At 48.6% G+C, this 16844-nt stretch overlaps 1 protein-coding gene across 1 annotated transcript in view; it reads right to left on the bottom strand.

Moving 5' to 3' along the window:
• The window catches only part of Ctif (cap binding complex dependent translation initiation factor), a 266617-nt gene that overhangs the window by 112538 nt on the left and 137235 nt on the right, over positions 1–16844 (bottom strand). Inside the window, 1 exon segment of the mRNA XM_052155712.1 lies at positions 16403–16479. Within this exon segment, the coding sequence (XP_052011672.1) occupies positions 16403–16479 (77 nt within the window).

Below are 16844 nucleotides of genomic sequence, written 5' to 3'. Positions count from 1 at the left end.
TGTGATGAGACCTGCCTTGTAGGACAGAGCTGTGGAGGAAGCGAGGTGTGCCAATAACCTGGTGAACCAGGAAGTAGATATCTGACACCCCCAACTGAGCCCCTCCATCCCTGGTTGACAGCTAGACTCCAATATCAAGAGAGTCTCTGAAGAACACACTTGGTGAACTACTCCTGGGTTTGTGGCCCTCTGAAATTGTGTGGGATTATAAACACTTGGGGCTTTAAGTCCTACATTTTGGGAATTGATTTTGATTTTGGGAATACATTTTGATATGCAGTGGTAGATACCCAACATAAATATTCATTCTGGCCCTATGATTCTGTTGTTTTTTAAAAAGATTTATTTATTTGCTTTTTATAAAAGATTTATTTATTATATATAAGTACACCTTAGCTGTCTTTAGACACACCAGGAGAGGGTGGTGTTGGATCTCATTATGGATGATTGTGAGCCACCATGTGGTTACTGGGATTTGAACTCAGGACCTTTGGAAGAGCAGTCAATGATCTTAACCACACCAGCCCCTGGTCCTTTGTTTTATTTTCAGCAAACTATCATTGGCAATGCTGATTAGCAGGGTCCCTAAAGCAGTCTCTCTCTCTCTCTCTCTCTCTCTCTCTCTCTCTCTCTCTCTCACACACACACACACACACACACACACACACACACACACACACACACAGACACACACTGATATAGACAGGAGAAATAGACAGGCAAGACACAAACACAGAGGAGCACAGAGAGAGAAAGAGCACAAATGCATGCCTACACATACAGTCATAGGTACAATATGGACACTAACACAAGGCTCTCAGGTTTGTGCTTTCCAGGCACGGTCTGATTTGCACTGCAAAGTCTACCTACAGAGGAGATGGGCTATTTGATAGAAGACTCACGGCTTCAAAGAAACAAATGTTTGCCCTAAGGCTAGTCACCTAGCAACAGGGCTCAACTGGAGTCTAGACAGCTCAGCACACTCATGAGGCCACCTATGAATGTGGCTGGAATGTGGGCCCCACAGAGCCCCCTCTGTGTGGCTTCTAGACAATGGAGGTGCAGGCAAATGTGTGTGTGCTTCAAATTGGACGGTTTTTCAGTCTTTAAAAACTAAAAATCCTTCTTTCAATAAATGTCCACTCTCATCTCCAGCACCAGAGACCCCCCCCTCCACATGAAATAGTCTCTCATCAATGTGTTGAAACTAGATTAGTCTCTTAACTCTGGGTGGCCACAGAAGGTGTTAGTGAACAGATGCTTGGGTGATGTATTAAGACCACATTAACCAATGATACCCACTTCTCAAGACACGTGTGTGTGTGTGTGTGTGTGTGTGTGTGTGCAGTAAGTCAGGGAGTGGCTTTGGGGTTTGTAGTAGGAGGGGTTGTCACATTTCCCTTCATAACACAAGGTGGCAGGATGACTGTCCTCCCAATTGCTTACCGTCAGGTCACAAAGATAAAATATAGCAGGGCTGGCCAAGAGAGAGGGTCTGAGATTTCCCTGATGTTTTAAGGAAGGGCAGTGGGATGAGAGATTCAAGAAGGTGCTGGCCCATGTGGTTCTAACAAACGGGACCTAATGACCTGACTCCATCCCTGCCTGCCTAAACATTTCCAATATCAGCAACACCAGGCAAGTCTGTTCTCTGCCTGTTCCCCTTGGGTCCCCGCCCTGCCTCTCTGTGCCATGGCTGCAACTCAGATTCAAGGGCACCAGGTTTCCTGCTCAGAGCCTAGAGGCTCAGCCATCCATTCCTCAACATGCTGAGGCACCTATGGGCTGTTCTCTTGGACACAACTGTAAGGGTCCTGTGTGCTCTCAGCCTTCCTGCCCATCACTGGTCCTCAGCCCTGACTCACCTGGGAACTAGACTGATGTCATGATGAATACCAGCAAAGGGCAGAGGAGAGGCTGAGGAGTGAGGACAGTGGATGGTCCAGCAGAGGAAGCCTGGTGTGGTGGTTTGAATATGCTTGGCCCAGGGAGTGGCACTATTTGGAAGTGTGGCCTTGTTGGAGTGGGTGTGGCCTTGTGGAGTAGGTGTGTCACTGTGGGTGTGGGCTTTAAAACCCTCATCCTAACTGCCTGGAAGTCAGTATTCTGCTAGTAGCCTTCAGATGAAGATGTAGAACTCTCAGCTCCTCCTGCCCCATGCCTGCCTGGATGCTGCCATGCTCCCACCTTGATGATAACAGACTGAACCTCTGAACCTGTAAGCCAGCCCCAATTAAATGCAGTCCTTATAAGAGCTGCCTTGGACATGGTGTCTGATCACAGCAGTGAAACACCGACTAAGACATCTGGGGGAGGCGTCCCAGGAAGGGTCCAGACAGCACAGGGATAGAATCAAACCAGGCCTTCCTAAGGAACTAAGAGAAGACTGCGGCCTGGTGGATAAAGACAGGAGGTGAGAAGGCAGGCAAGGAGAGCCAAGGGTGGGCAGGGGAGAGACGCAGCATGGAGACGGAGCAGGCCCCGGGGCTCCTGTAGGAGGAACCAAGAGGCCTTCTGAAGGCCGGTGGAAAGCTGATGAACAAACCGGGCCTATAATTCTACTATATAAAAAAAAATCTGAAGATGCTCATAACTCAAGGCCTGCTTAGACTGCAGAGTGAGCGAGTCCAGGCAACTTAGTGAGACCCTGCTGAGTGAGAAGAGGGCTGAGGGTGTAGCTCCGTGTCAAAGCACTTGACGAGCACACAGGAATCCTTAGGTTCAGTCCCTAGTCCTGGAGGGCAAAAGTGATGAACCCTTTAGTGATTCTTCCAAAGACGTCTCACTATTAACGTGCCGACAAGGAGGAGGTTCACATTCCCATGGATGGCTGGTGAACTAGGGTGTCTCTCCACTTATCCGGAGCCTACCCTTGGCTTGGGTCTGACTGCTCTGCAGCTGGGCCATTTTGTGTCCATCCGGGCCTACTTGGAAAACCTGGGCAGCAATATTGTGCCCGTGCTCAGAAAAAGATTTCTGTAGGTGCACAGAGTCGAGGGAGCCCCGCCAGCTACTTGTGGCACCCTGCTGACCTTTCCCCCGGGCTTCTCCCATGCTTGCCACGTCGAGGCGTCGCCTCTGGGGACCTGTTTCCCTGAGTTACTTTATTTCTGTTTGTTGGTGTCTTACCTAATTGAGCCCCTGCATCACTTCTGGAAACCAGGCCCTCCCAAAATACTCCAAACCATAACAGAGGCTACCTTGGCATCCCTAAAACACATGCATTGGAATAAAGTGGCTAAAATTAAGTTACTGGGAAGATTCAGAAATAACTCCCGGAGCTCAGGGTAAATGCTGACCCAGGCAGGAAGGCTCCTTGGTATTTTTAAAACCTGTGCCCTGGTCACTGCTACGGAGCTTGGGGGTGGTGGCAGGGTCGGTGGTGGAGTGTACCTTAGGCCTAGGTCTGCCTCATGATTAGGAGCAGAAGGCAGTTACAGGAAGCCATCTCTTCAGGAATGCCCATTTCCCTGTAACTTATGTTACCTTCTCCTGGGCCTCTTACTGGGTTGGGCTATAACCTGGAAAAATCTGTGGTCTGCTACAGCAACTTCCAACATATGTTCACTCAAGGATTTGCTCAGTAGAGGGAGGGCTGGGCTGGCCTAGTACTGTGGCTGAGTAGAACGTCTGGTGGGTTTGGCTGAGGTCTTTTCATTCATCCCTTCTTTGGCATGAGGCAAAGTAGCCCTTCTCTCTGTCCATTTGAAAAATGGGAGCCCCACCCTTACAAGAGCATGGAGTCTTGAACAGCCTGTGACTACGAGTTAATTGGGTCTATGCCAAAGGCGGCGAGGGTCTCAGGACGGGGAGGTGGGAGTGAAGGGAAGACTCAGATCAGAGCGCTGGTTAGAAGCATGGGTTGTGAAGCCAGGCCTCCTAGCTGCTTTATTTCTCTCTACATGATATTTTCTTCATCTGCAAAATGGAAATAAAAATAGCATGCCCTTCCTCGGGACATGGAGGAGAGTATATGAACTAATATTTGTTTAAGGCTCAAAACAGTGCTCTTAATATAGCGAGCCTTGGAATTGCTCATGGAGCTGCTGAGTGACTTCTGGCCTAGGCTGAGGGTGGGTCCGGCGTATCTCAGGATCCAGAAGAAAGGTCCACAGAATGAACAGATGGACAGGCTGCTACTCCCCCAGTCCCAGTGCTTTCCAGACTGCTACATCTTCACATCTACGATATTGTACACCTTCAGAACTAGTGAATCTTCAACTTGGTTTTCCTTTCAGAACCCGTGAACCCACAGCCTGCCATCCCTTTAGATTCAGTGGATCCAGTCTGCCACCCCCTTAGAACCTACAGATGTGCAGCCTGGCACCTCTGTAAATAGGATGCGCCTCTGTGGTGTCTGAACTTAGAAGCCAGATGCAAAGAACATGGCGGCATAGCTCAGGTTGGCTGGGTGCCAGCTGCACAGATCTGAACTAGATACACACAGGAAAGATGTACACAGGAGCAGAGAGGTGTTCTGCTTATCTAGAACTTTCTGGAAAGATTTTCCCTGAGCGCCTGGGCCAGCTTCCATAATGTTCTCAGTTCTGTCTTTTCCATCCTATGGTGAATGAATAGAACGGATCTGTTTCTATCTGTAGCATGAACTCTGCAATACCTTTGAGAGCTAGAATCACAGTCACACCACATAGCAGAAGAACTGGGCTCCCAGAGCATAAGGAAGGGCTCTGGACCAGACACCAGGCCTCCTGGTCCAGCACCCTTTCCCTCCACACTCACAGTGGAAGGGTTCTCAGAGAAAATGGCAGGAGGAAGAGGAACCCATGCTTTTTGACGGTCCAGTTATTACTTGGTCTTCCTGAGCACCTGCCCCAACATATGATCTAATGGCATCCCTGACCCTGGGAACATGAAGAATAAATTTGGTGAGTGTCTCCCCTTCTACCCTCCAAAGACCCTCTGATTGATTTAAGATGAGCTGAACCTAAAACTCAAGTGAGCCCGGCCAAGGCCTTGGCTATCACTGTGCACACTGTCCCCATGGGAGACTCAGATGATTTGGTTGACCAAAGCTTGGTTATTGGAGCCTTGAGTGGAGGAAAAAGAGCTAGAGCTGGTGCCCGTGAGCCCTTGAATAAAAGCCTACTCCTTCAGAGAACGAATGGCTAAGACATCTGAGGTGGAGTAGTTACAGCAACTGGGTGGCTGTTTCCTAGGCTCCTCTGTGTCCTGTCCCAGCCACAGACTCTTAGAGCCGCATAGTTTCCTGGTCAATAGCCCTCCTGTCCCCAAGGCATGCCCTCTACCCCTCCTTAGTTGCCTTTCTTGATCCTGGGTATCCCTGTTTTGCTTTTTAGAACTTAAAGGGTCTGAACAAACTCAGACAGCTGGACAGAGGCAGGTAAGAATGACAGAAAAATGGAGTGCCCAGTTACTCAGTTGTGGACACAGTCTTGGGAGATGGGCACTGCCCATTTGCCCAGGGAGCCTGTCAAATGTATGGCAGACCACCTCTTGTGCCTGTTTGGCCCCTATATGGTTGTGAGTCCTTGAGCTAGGGACACACGGGTCCCTCCGTAGGAGAGGGTCCCCCAGGAGTCTGTATTCTCATAAAGCAAGAAGCTGGGAGTGGAGCCTGAGCTTGGAGGGTACACCCCAGAGGAGAGTGGTATAAACAGGATTCAAGGGGGCATATCATTCACAGGAGGGTGTGTCCAGCCTTCGTGGGGTCCAGGACCATGGGTGAAGCATCAGCATCCTACAGAGGATGGTGTGACACATCATGGCTTATTCACAGCCTGGGGGCTCCATTTCAGTCTAACAAGGACCGTGAGGGCCTGGACATGTGGCTCGAAGCAACGAACTGCTCTTCTTTCCAAGAGAGCCTGCCTGGGGGTGGGCGTGCGGGAGGAGGAGACATCCTAAAAATAATTCCTATTTGACTCATTTTGCTCCCAATTTGACAGGGCTGCCTGCCAGGCGGGGGTCTGCCTGGCCCATTTTCTTATCTATCTTTAGCAGGAACTTAATGAGGGCAATTTCCTTGCTGAGAGAGAAAGAGAAACCGTGGGCAACGTGAGCATGGATCTGTCTCACAGTCCCCCAGCTCCTGACAAGAGGATGGCAATGACAGTCACTATGGGGCTGAGCTGTCTACGAGGGCTTTGGTGACGGCATCATCCCAGGACCACACAAATGAGGCAGCTGAAACCAAGCCAGTGACAGACAGCTGGCGTAGGAAGTGCCCACTCCTCTCCTCCCTGCCCTATCGCCTCCAACGTGTGTGAACGTGTCTAAGGTCCCATGGCTCCCCACACATCCTTTCACCTTCAGTACCTCTCGACCCTGTTTTAAAGAGCAAGCATCACTCATTCTCCTTCAGGAGGTACTTTCCAGAATGTCCCTGGGAACGCAGAATTAGCAAATACTGAGCCACCGCTCCCCGTTTACATTTTCACCGACTCATCAACGTACAATCTCTTTTTATGTGTGTGCTTCTGTTTATAGACTGCTTATTTATTTTTATGGTTTATTATTTATTTTCATGTGTATAGACATTTAGCTTGCTTGTATGTCTGTGTGCCTCATGTAAGCCAGAAGAGGGACTCAGATCTCCAGAGATCGGAGCTACAGGGAGGTTGTAAGCCACTGTGTGGGTACTGGGAATTGAATCCGTATCTCTGGAAGAGCTGGCAATACTCTTAACCATCTCTTCAGCCTCCTACAGACTGCTTATTTACAATATGTTATTGACCAACTTAATGCTGAGCTCATTGTAGGACTAAGGCCTGACAGCAGGAAGATTTTTAAATGCTTGGTCTCTCTGTAAGGCATGTCACAGTTTTCTTGACCTTGGGATCCTGGAGATGATGCCGCAGATCTGTGATCACACGGCCCACAATGTCCTTTTCTATCCCAACAAGGAACCTGAACTTAGGGTCACTGCACAAACCTCCGGTTCTTCGCTCAGGAGCCACGCAACACCAAAATCACACAGACATGAAAAGCATGGCCCCAGACAAACCATGATCAGGATGAGAGACGAAATAAGGACGGTAGGATGGTACGTTGTATGACACTGACTGGGATCCTGTGTAGCATGCAACGCAAACTATCTACTATTCCATTTCTGCCAAAGATGGAGTGTCAAAACATCACAGGTATTTTCACGTTAAAGTAAGTTTTAGCAAGTAAGCAAGCTTGCACTCTGGAATCCGTGGATAATGAGCATTGTCTGTATTTCTAAGAGGATTAACTGAGCAACTCACGTGAATGAGCTGATAGGAAGACACACGGTTGGACTAGTCAATCCCGGATCAGTTCCTGGAAGACAAGCTCCTTCATAGAATAAAGAGGCCCATGATGGATGGAGAAATGATTAGTACTCATGGGAAAGGCAAGCTCCAGAAAGCTGCTGAGACTTGCAGACAGGAGACCAGGGGTTCCTAGAGAGCTCGCACTTGAATCACTGTGCTCAGTCAAGGAGCTCCACCCTCATCAGGGTACACGGGTGCCATTCTACCCATCAGGGGAGGGGCATGGTACAAAAGGCAGAAGACAGCTGAACTGGCCTGCTGATTTCTTAAGACAGACATTCATGTTCTTCTGGTCTCAGATTTGGTTCTTGCCTTTTGGACTTGAGACTGAATTACACCACTGGCTTCCTACAGCGGTGCTCATAGCATGCGGTGGCTAATGACTTTCTGCCCTCCATGATCACAGGAGCTAGTTCTGATAGAAAATGGAGAAAGGTTGAAGCTACAAGCATATAGTTCTAAATTTCAAAAATTAAAGAATATAGATATCACTTTTCCCCCAGGAGACTTGCAAATATAGATGGTTTAGAAGATAGGTGATTATTAATTCCTAGCATAACTTTATAGGTTAAATCATAGCCACACCAAATCTGTGTCCTTTTTTGAAAGGGTCACTTTCCTGGCACATTCAGGGAACACTACGACATCAAGATCCAAAGAGGGTTGCAAGAGGCCTTTCCTACCACTCCATTCTTGGACTTTCTCTAATCATAAAACCAAACTAAAACCCTGAGACAACTCAAGAAACAAACAACAATAAAATCTCACTACTTTTTTTTTCAAAGATGAGTCTGATAGTGCATGTCTCTAATTCTGGTACTAGAAAACCTGGGGCAGAGGATTACAGTTCAAAGAGTCTACACAATGAGATTCCCATCTCAAAATTTTAACAAAAAAAATTTGAGACATAACTTATTAGTCAAAAAAAAATGTAGTACAGAGCTAAACAAAGAATTCTCAAGTGAGGAATATCAAATAGCTGAGAAACACCTAAAGAAATGTTCAACATCCGTAGTCATCAGGGAAATGCAAATCAAAACAACCCTGAGATTTCACCTCACGCCAGTCAGAATGGCTCAGATCAAAAACTCAGGGGACAGCAGATGCTGGTGAGGATGTGGAGAAAGAGGAACACTCCTCCACTGCTGGTGGGATTGCAAGCTGGTATAATCACTCTGGAAATCAGTCTGGTGGTTCCTCAGAAAACTGGACAAAGTACTACCTAAAGACTCAGCTATACCACTCCTGGGCATATACCCAAAAGGTGATCCAACATACAACAAAGGCATATGCTCCACTATGTTTGTAGCAGTCTTATTTATAATAGTCAGAAGTTGAAAGCAACCTAGATGTCCCTCCACAGAGGAAAGGATACAGAAATGTGGTTGGTACATTTACACAATGGAGTACTACTCAGCTATTAAAAACAATGACTTCATGAAATTCTTAGGCAAATGGATGAAACTAGAAAATATCACCCTGAGTGAGGTAACCCAACCACAAAACACACATGGTATGCTCACTCTGATAAGTGGATATTAGTCCAGAAGCTCGGAATATCCAAGATACAAGTCACAGACTACATGAAGCTCAAGAAGAAGGAAGACCAAAGTGTGGGTGCTTCGGTTTTTCTGAGAAGGGGAACAAAATAATCAGGGGAGGTAGAGGGTGGGAGGGACTTGGGAGGAAGAGAAGAGGGAAAAAAAGCGGGCAGGATCAGGTGTGGGAGGAGCTGGGGGAGATGGACAGAGGGTCAGGAAATTGAACAGAGGTGTGTAGCAATGGGGGATGGGGAACTGGGGGTAACCACCAGAAAGTGCCAGATGCCAGGAAAGAAAGAGGTTCCCAGGATTCAATGGGGATGCCATTAGCTGGAATACCCAACAAAGGGGAGGGAGAACCTGCAGAGTCCACATCCAGAGGTCAGGCACAGCTCCTGGTTGAAGGATGGGGCCACCCACCCATTCCCAAAATTTTAACTGCTCCCGTCTAAAGGAAATACAGGGATAAAGAGTGGAGTAGAGACAGAAGGAAAGGCCATCCAGAGTCTTCCCTACCTGGGGATCCATCCCATATGCAGCCACCAAACCCAGCCACTATTGCTGGTGCCAAGAAGTGCTTGCTGACAGGAGCCTGATATGGCTGTCTCCTGAGAGGTTCTGCCAGAGCCTGGACAATAAAGTTGCGGATGCTTGCAACCAACCATCAGACTGAGCATGGGGACCCCAAGGGGAAGGACTGAAGTAGCTGAAGGGGTTTGGAAACCCCATAGGAAGAACAACAATATCAACCAACTAGAACCCCAGAGCTCCCAGAGACTAAACCACCAACCAAAGAGTATACACAGAGAGACCCATGGCTCCAGCCACATATGTAGCAGAGTCAGGCATCAATGGGAGGGGAGGTCCTTGGTTCTGTGAAGGCTCTATGTCCTAGTGTAGGGGAATGCTAGGGCTGCTAGGGCACTGAGGCGGGAGTGGGTGAGTAGGTGGGTGGGGGAGCATCTTCATAGAAGCAGGGTGGGGGTGGTATAGGAGGTTTGAGGAAGGGAAACCAGGAAAGAGGATAACATTTGAAATGTAAATAAATAAAATAACCAATAAAAGAATGCAACCCTGTGAAGCTCAGAATCAGTGTTTCTAGTGTATTTGTAAGTGTACTATACCAATGGCCTCCAATTCCACGTGCCCTGTTTGTTTTTAGCAGTGACACACAGTATTTACAAGGAGCTTGCAAAATCAAAGCCAACGGCTGATGCTTGGGATCTGAGTTTATGCAGGCAGAGGAAGCAGGGAAGAGATCAGGTCCTTAACTGGTTCCACAGTTTGAGGACACCAAGCCACAGTCACAGTCAGCTGTAGGATAGACACCATGGCCACCCTGCAGCGTCCAGCATGTAGCCCAACTCTGCACCCCAGGGGGATGGCTTGCTTGTGGCTTCTCGTGCAGTGGAGCCATCTGACGCTAGCCAGGATGGCCAAGGTATTCTTCATTCCTTCCTGTCCATCTGCTTTGTCCGTGGAGTACATTAACCATTCCGGGACCTCGCTTGACCAAGCAAATCAATTTGAAGGGCTCTCCTCGCTCCTGGAAGCACATGTGGGTATCACGCAAAAGACCATCACTGTGTCTATTAGTCTCCCTACTCTAAATGATGACAGGCAGGCTTTGGAGTCTGTGGGGTCTTCTGAGACTCCTGACAAACTACGCGGGGGATCTTCCGAGCAAGTAGACAGCGTCTTCTCCCTCCTGTTAATCATAGTAGGGCTTCTGGGCCCCATGGTTGCCTCTGCTTCTAGGGAGCTGAGTGGGTGACTTCTGGGGATCCCTGGGTGTATCATCTGCCTAGCTGTGGCTTTTTTCTCCCTCACACTGCATCTCCCTTTCAAAGTCTTCTGGAGTTTCACTAGTAGTTGAATCATTACTCCAAAAGGGGAGCATTCTAGAATCTCCCCTCACCTCAACAGCATCATGATGCCCTCTTCTCTCTGTACCACGACTTGGATGCTACACAGACACATACAACACTCTGGTTAATTCTGCAGCCAAAATGTCCCTCGGCTCCACCTTAGGCCCATGAACACAATGGCCTTTTTGGTATTCTCCAGATCACAGAACATACCACATGGAGAATGATTCTAATTGGGGGGTGTGGTAATTTGAATGAGAAAGGCCCCCAGAGGATCATAGATCTGAATACTTGGAAATGTTTGAGAAAGATTAGGCGCTGTGTCATTAGAAGCAGGTTTTGAGGTTTCCAAATGGCTTTCTTTCTGCCTTTTGCTTGTGAATCCAGATTTAAGATTTCAGCTCTTGCTCTAGCACCATATATGCCTGCCTGTCACCATGCTACCCACCATGATGGTTATGGATTCACCATCTCAAACTATAAGGTACTTGTACTAGTCAGGGTTTTCTAGAGTCACAGAACTTATGGGTAGTCTCAATATAGTAAGGGAATTTGTTATGATGACTTACAGTCTGTAGTCCAACTCCCCAACAATAGTTAGGTTGTCACATGAATACCCCACTCCCGGTACCAATTTGTCAGGGTTTATATTCCTGCACAAGACATCATGACCAAGAAGTAAGTTGGGAAGGAAACAGTTTATTCAGCTTATACTTCCACATTGCTGTTCATCACCAAAGGAGGTCAGAACAGAAACACCCACAGAGCAGGAGCCTGGAGGCAAGAACGGAGGCAGAGGGTGCTGCTTACTGGCTTTCTTCTCCTGGCTTGCTCAGCTTGCTTTCTTATAGAACCCAGGACCACCAGCCCAGGGATAGCACTGCCCACAATGGGCTAGAGCCTCCCACTCTTGGTAACTAATTGAGAAAATGCCTTACAGCTGGATCTCATGGAGGCATTTTCTCAACTGAGGATCCTTTCTCGGTGATAACATCCAGGATAGTCCTAACATACTCTCTCTTTCTCTCTCTTTTTTAAATAAGTTTCATGTGTTTCGTCACAGCAATAGAACGGTAAATAAGACAAAGGGTTTAACAGCATTTAATTGTGGGGATCGAAATGTACTGCTTACCTCCCTTTCAGAAACAGCTCCCACCCCTCTGGCTGTCTCTATGGAAATGGATCTGTCCTGCTCAGCCTCAGACCACACCCCTTTCTGATAATCAAGGGGCATGATACATAAAGTTCTGTATAGTCACTGCATCTTAGGTCAAGTCTCAGAAGTTCCTCAAACTTCAGAACTCCCTGTAGGGTCAGAACATGCCACCAAGTCTGCCCTGATGTAGGGCCTGGGAAGCCATCTGTGCAGCCTTGCGGAGCACGTTTGGAGCAAAAGTGGGGTCAAGGCATGTCCAAAGCCTGGAAATCTCATCATGAAATCAGCAGGAGTAGACTCACCGCTCCCCACTGCCCCCCAACATGCTGGGTCTGCATGTTGTCCCACCAGAGGAGGTCACATAGCCTGGTAGCCAGGTTAAACTTCCTTTCTCCTTAAAAGGTCATGTGAGGCATTCCCAGCATGCTGGCTCCAGCTATTGATGTACATTTTCCCCAAAGACCCCTACTCACTCCCCAGTGTTTAAATAACCTTTGTCTCCCCCTCCCCACCCCCCAATTAAACGAGCTATCTCACTGATGCCTGTCTCCCGAGAATGGTCTCACCTTTCGGGTGCCTGAGCCTGCTGCCTCTTGCTCCTTCCCAGCATGCCTTCCAAAGCTTGCCCTCACCCTGGAGTCTGTTCCCCAGGCTGTAGATACTACGGCCTGCAGTGTTTGTTCACTGCAGCGATATGTTCATCTCTTAAGATAGAGCAGAGGTAGGGGAGTGAGGCTGGGGGGCGGAGGAGGGATGCGGAACTCCTCCCCTCCCACAGGGATAAGGAAACCCACTGAATTAAGCAGACGCTATGAGCCCAGACCTCAGCCCCTTAGTGAATTTCTTCCTCCTGGATGCTGGGGCTGGGTAGAAAGCTTTAGGGGACCTTCTCAACTGTCCATTTCCTACCTGGCAGAGACGGAACATGCAAAACCAGGTTACTCCTGGAAAATGCATAGAATATTCATTTACTTCATTTTTAATCCCCAAAATGCATGGTTTTGTCTGACTTCTGTCACATTTTATCAGCCTCCCACCCTTCCCCCCAAAAAATAAGCAAGAAATTATCAGTTGTCCAAATTTTGAGAAAATTTGTAAGGAGAAAACCTTTAAGCTGTCCTTGTGGTTAATTCCTTTCGCACACAAAATAAGGGAAAGCCAGCCACAACTTAGTTTTAACCTGAGCACCTGACAGCAGTCTGGGGGAAGGGGGTGCTGAGCCTTAGGCTGCTTCTTTATAGGGCCTCTGCCTACCTGCTGTCACTGTCCTGGGCTGGGGGACGTCATGATTATGAGGTTAGACTTCGAAGACAGGAGAAATACCTTCTGCGCCCGTTACAGCTCCCCTGCCGAGCACACTGCTGCAAAGACCACTCGGGTGCTTTATAAGAATGAGCCTGTGCAAACCTCTCAAGTACTGGACACATTTTATGAAAGAAAACACAGTTTTCAAGAACTGAAGTACCTTGGGGGGCGGGTTGCGAGATAGAGAGACGGCTCAGGGCTCAGCAGTTAAAAGCACCGACGGACTCTTACAGAGGACCTGGAGTTCAGTTCCCAGCACCCATGGTGGGAAGGTCACCGTCACCACTGTCTGTAACTCTGGCTCTAGAGGGAGCTGATGTCTCTGGCCTTTATGGGCACACATGTGTATACACACACATGGGTATGCACATACGTGAACACACATGTACACACCTTTAAAAGCTGAAGCGACTCACCCTATCCAGCCCTTATTTCCAACCACATGGCTACACTGCTACATGATTTAGCTACCTAATGCCTCCAAATTGAACCACGGGGGAGAAGCCCAGCAAACACCCAGAGCTGTGCAGGGTTAGGATGGGTGGCAGGCCGCTGGGCGGAGGAGCATGCTAGGTCCCAGTTTTGAGAATGCCTGCTCTGGTCAGAAGGTACCACTCAGTTCTAGGTACAGCAATTTGTCACGGTGTCTGTAGTTATCAGACCCAATTCCAGTCACTCTGTAGGGAGACAGAAGACCAAAGACTCCTGTAGGCATTCCGAGGTGAGTCACAGGGATACCAGCAGGATGTGGCTTGCCGCTTCCCTTCTCATGACAAACGGTAAGATCTGAGGTATTATAGGGATGCTGGCTGTGTTCCTAGGTTACCATCGTTGATTCTGGTCATCTTCCCATGATACCTTCTCAGTATGGTTTAGGCTTTAAATGCTAGTGTTAAGTATACAGGTTTGGTGCCTAACGAGGCGGCTATGGAGGGTCATCTGTTGGGAGAGCTGGGGTTGACTTTTGGTAATTCACAGATAGCCTGTCTGTGAATGCCCGAATCACCACGGTTCCCAAGAAAGACTCAGGAATTCCCCAGCGTTTATATAATAACATCTTTCAGCTGCATTGTTACCTGCTTTCTACTGAAAATCTCTACCTTATGGGTACTCTATAGCAGGACACTCCCTCCTCCCCCAGTGATAAACGGACTGTGTTATATTTCTGACCGGTTGCTTGTCTGTCACATACCTCAGCTGTGTGTGTCTGCTACCCTGAGCTGCAGTCTGACTCCAGTGGCCAAGATGTTCCCTCTGTGTAAACACAGGCAGCCGCCACTGGTGCTTCCACGTAAATCTTTCATGGGTTTCAGTGTGCGGATGCTCTTTTCTCTACCCTGCCCCCAGCCCTCCAGCCTTCCTCCCAGGACATAATTCCTGTCCCTTTAATCAACTTTATTGCTTCTCTTTGGATGCTGGCCCGGTCCACATCCTTTGTGAGGTGCAGTGACCTACCCAGAGCGTTCCCCACCATGAGTGTGCATAAGTGGGGGTCCAGCTCCTGGTCCTCCCCAGGCATGCCGTGCACACTCCCTCCCGACATTCCCGGGTCATGTCATTTCCGGAGGCCAGCCCCGTCTAGGAGACTCCTGTGCAGAATGGTGACCTGGCTCAAAAAGTGACATGTGGGCTGGCCTGGATGCCAGTGCCTTGGCCCAGAGAAACCTTCTCATCAGTCAGCTTGGAGTGTCTTGGCATCTCTGGGACACACACTGGGGAGGAAGGACGGAAAGCCTTCTGCTCTCTCTGACACCTTCCTGGCCTTTGTAAGCAACGTTTCTCCTTTGAGGGGTGCTCCCCATTTCTTCCATGTGCTCAGAACCCAGAACCCGAGAATTGTTCTGTGTAATGTGGCACAGTAGAGAGGAGGCAAAGGGCAGACATCAACTGCACCCTGGTCAGGGGAGGGGCAGGGGTCAGCCCAGCTCTCCTGATTCAGTTTTCTCTTCTGATGCCTATTGGTTCCCAGTCCTCAGTCAGGACAGACTGCCTCCTAGTTAGCTGGACACTCATTTCCCCGTGAGAACGTTTTCAGAAGTAGAAAATCTACTACTGGATGACGGGCATTCTGGGTGTCCATCTTCTGCCCACCTCCTACTTCCCAGTTCAGGATTTCCATGCAGAGTGGGGGTCAGAGGCCCAGGTTGGCAGCTCCAGCTGTGGTCATGCAGCACCCAGGGTAGGTGCTTCCAGGGTTCTGAGTGCAGGGTGGCGGCTGGCTGTTTCTTTTTGTTTTGTTTATTTTGATTTGTTTTGTTTGTTTCTTTGAGACAGGGTTTCTCTGTATAGCCCTGGCTGTCCTGGAACTCACTCTGTAGACCAAACTGGCCTCGAACTCAGAAATCCACCTGCCTCTGATTCCCAAGTGCTGGGATTAAAGGCGTGCGCCACCACCACCCGGCATGTTTCTTGTCTCTTACAGAACATATTCTGTGTACTAAAGGTGAAGCCACAAGCTATCACCTTTGTCTAAGAATAAACCCCCTATAGGTAAACACCTCATTTTAATTCCTCAGGCATAAGCCTTTTTATTCTTTCTTTTAAAGATTTCCATCCTGAAATATTTTTTTGCACATTCAAGCAAAAAATAAAAAATAAAAAAATCCCACTCCCCTTTAGCACAAATGGCTGCGCGCATTATGATTCTGCATCTGGACTTTTTCCTTTGAACTATATCAAGAAGACCTTTTCACATAAGAATGAATGCTTTGTAGACCACACACATGGCATTTCTAGGATGCTCCATCTTGGCTGCTTGCTCCAGCACGAGCCACCTCGTCCTGCTTTTCCTGTCCTCTGGTTACTACTCTGGACCGTGAGGGTCACTGCAAAGTGTGGCTAATTCACAGGACAGTTCCCAGGGATGGAAAACCAGAACGAGGAATACCTTTGAATCTGTGAACTTGGGGAGCCTCCTGGAGGCCATGCCTCTGAACATGCAGCCCGAGGGCTCTGTTCCTTGAGCATGCTGCAGCTTTGGTTTATAGAAAGAGAGCAAATCCTGAGCAATCCTCAGTCCCAGGAGGGAGTGGAGCTGGTGGCCCTCTGCTGGTCTTCCGAAGGGACTTAGTTCCTGGGCCAAGCACAGACATGCAGATTCCACACCACCAAGCCATTGCACTCTCAACAGTCACCTCAAGGGTGAGCATCTCATTGGCAGGTCAAAGTCCCATCGCAGCCTAGACCAGCGCGACCGTGCCCAGCAGCTGGCCCAGGAAAAAGTGACAGCTGTCACAAGTCACAAGCCTTTCTTACCTTCGGTCGTTTCTCCTCCTTCGGAACAACTTCTTGGTATGTGCAATCTCTACTTCATGGGGCATCGGATGGTAGCCCTGTGGCATGGAAAAAGAGAGGGCATGAATCACTTCTACAAACGAGCAGAGTGTATCCAACGCCACATTTACCGCGACAACACCCAGTAAAGGACACGAGAGGCCAGATTCTGACCATTGAATCACACCAGAAAATGGAAATCATTAAAACAAACGAATCCCTCCCAAGAGAGGATGCTTAAGAGTCTGGACTCAGAGAATAGGGGAACCAGAGGGAGACCTCAGAACTCATCATGTTCAAGCTCTCAAGTATGTTGTTGCTCAGGCTAAGGCTGGATGTGTAGACCAAGGTTTTGCAGAGAAGGGTAGCCAAGCCAAGGCCACCAACACCTTCCCATCCTTTTCTTTAGGGATTCTTTAAGGAC

The sequence above is a fragment of the Apodemus sylvaticus genome, chromosome 13, assembly GCF_947179515.1.
Source record: "Apodemus sylvaticus chromosome 13, mApoSyl1.1, whole genome shotgun sequence".
In the NCBI taxonomy this organism is placed as follows: Eukaryota; Metazoa; Chordata; class Mammalia; order Rodentia; family Muridae; genus Apodemus; species Apodemus sylvaticus.
This window is presented reverse-complemented; position numbering and strand designations above follow the sequence as displayed.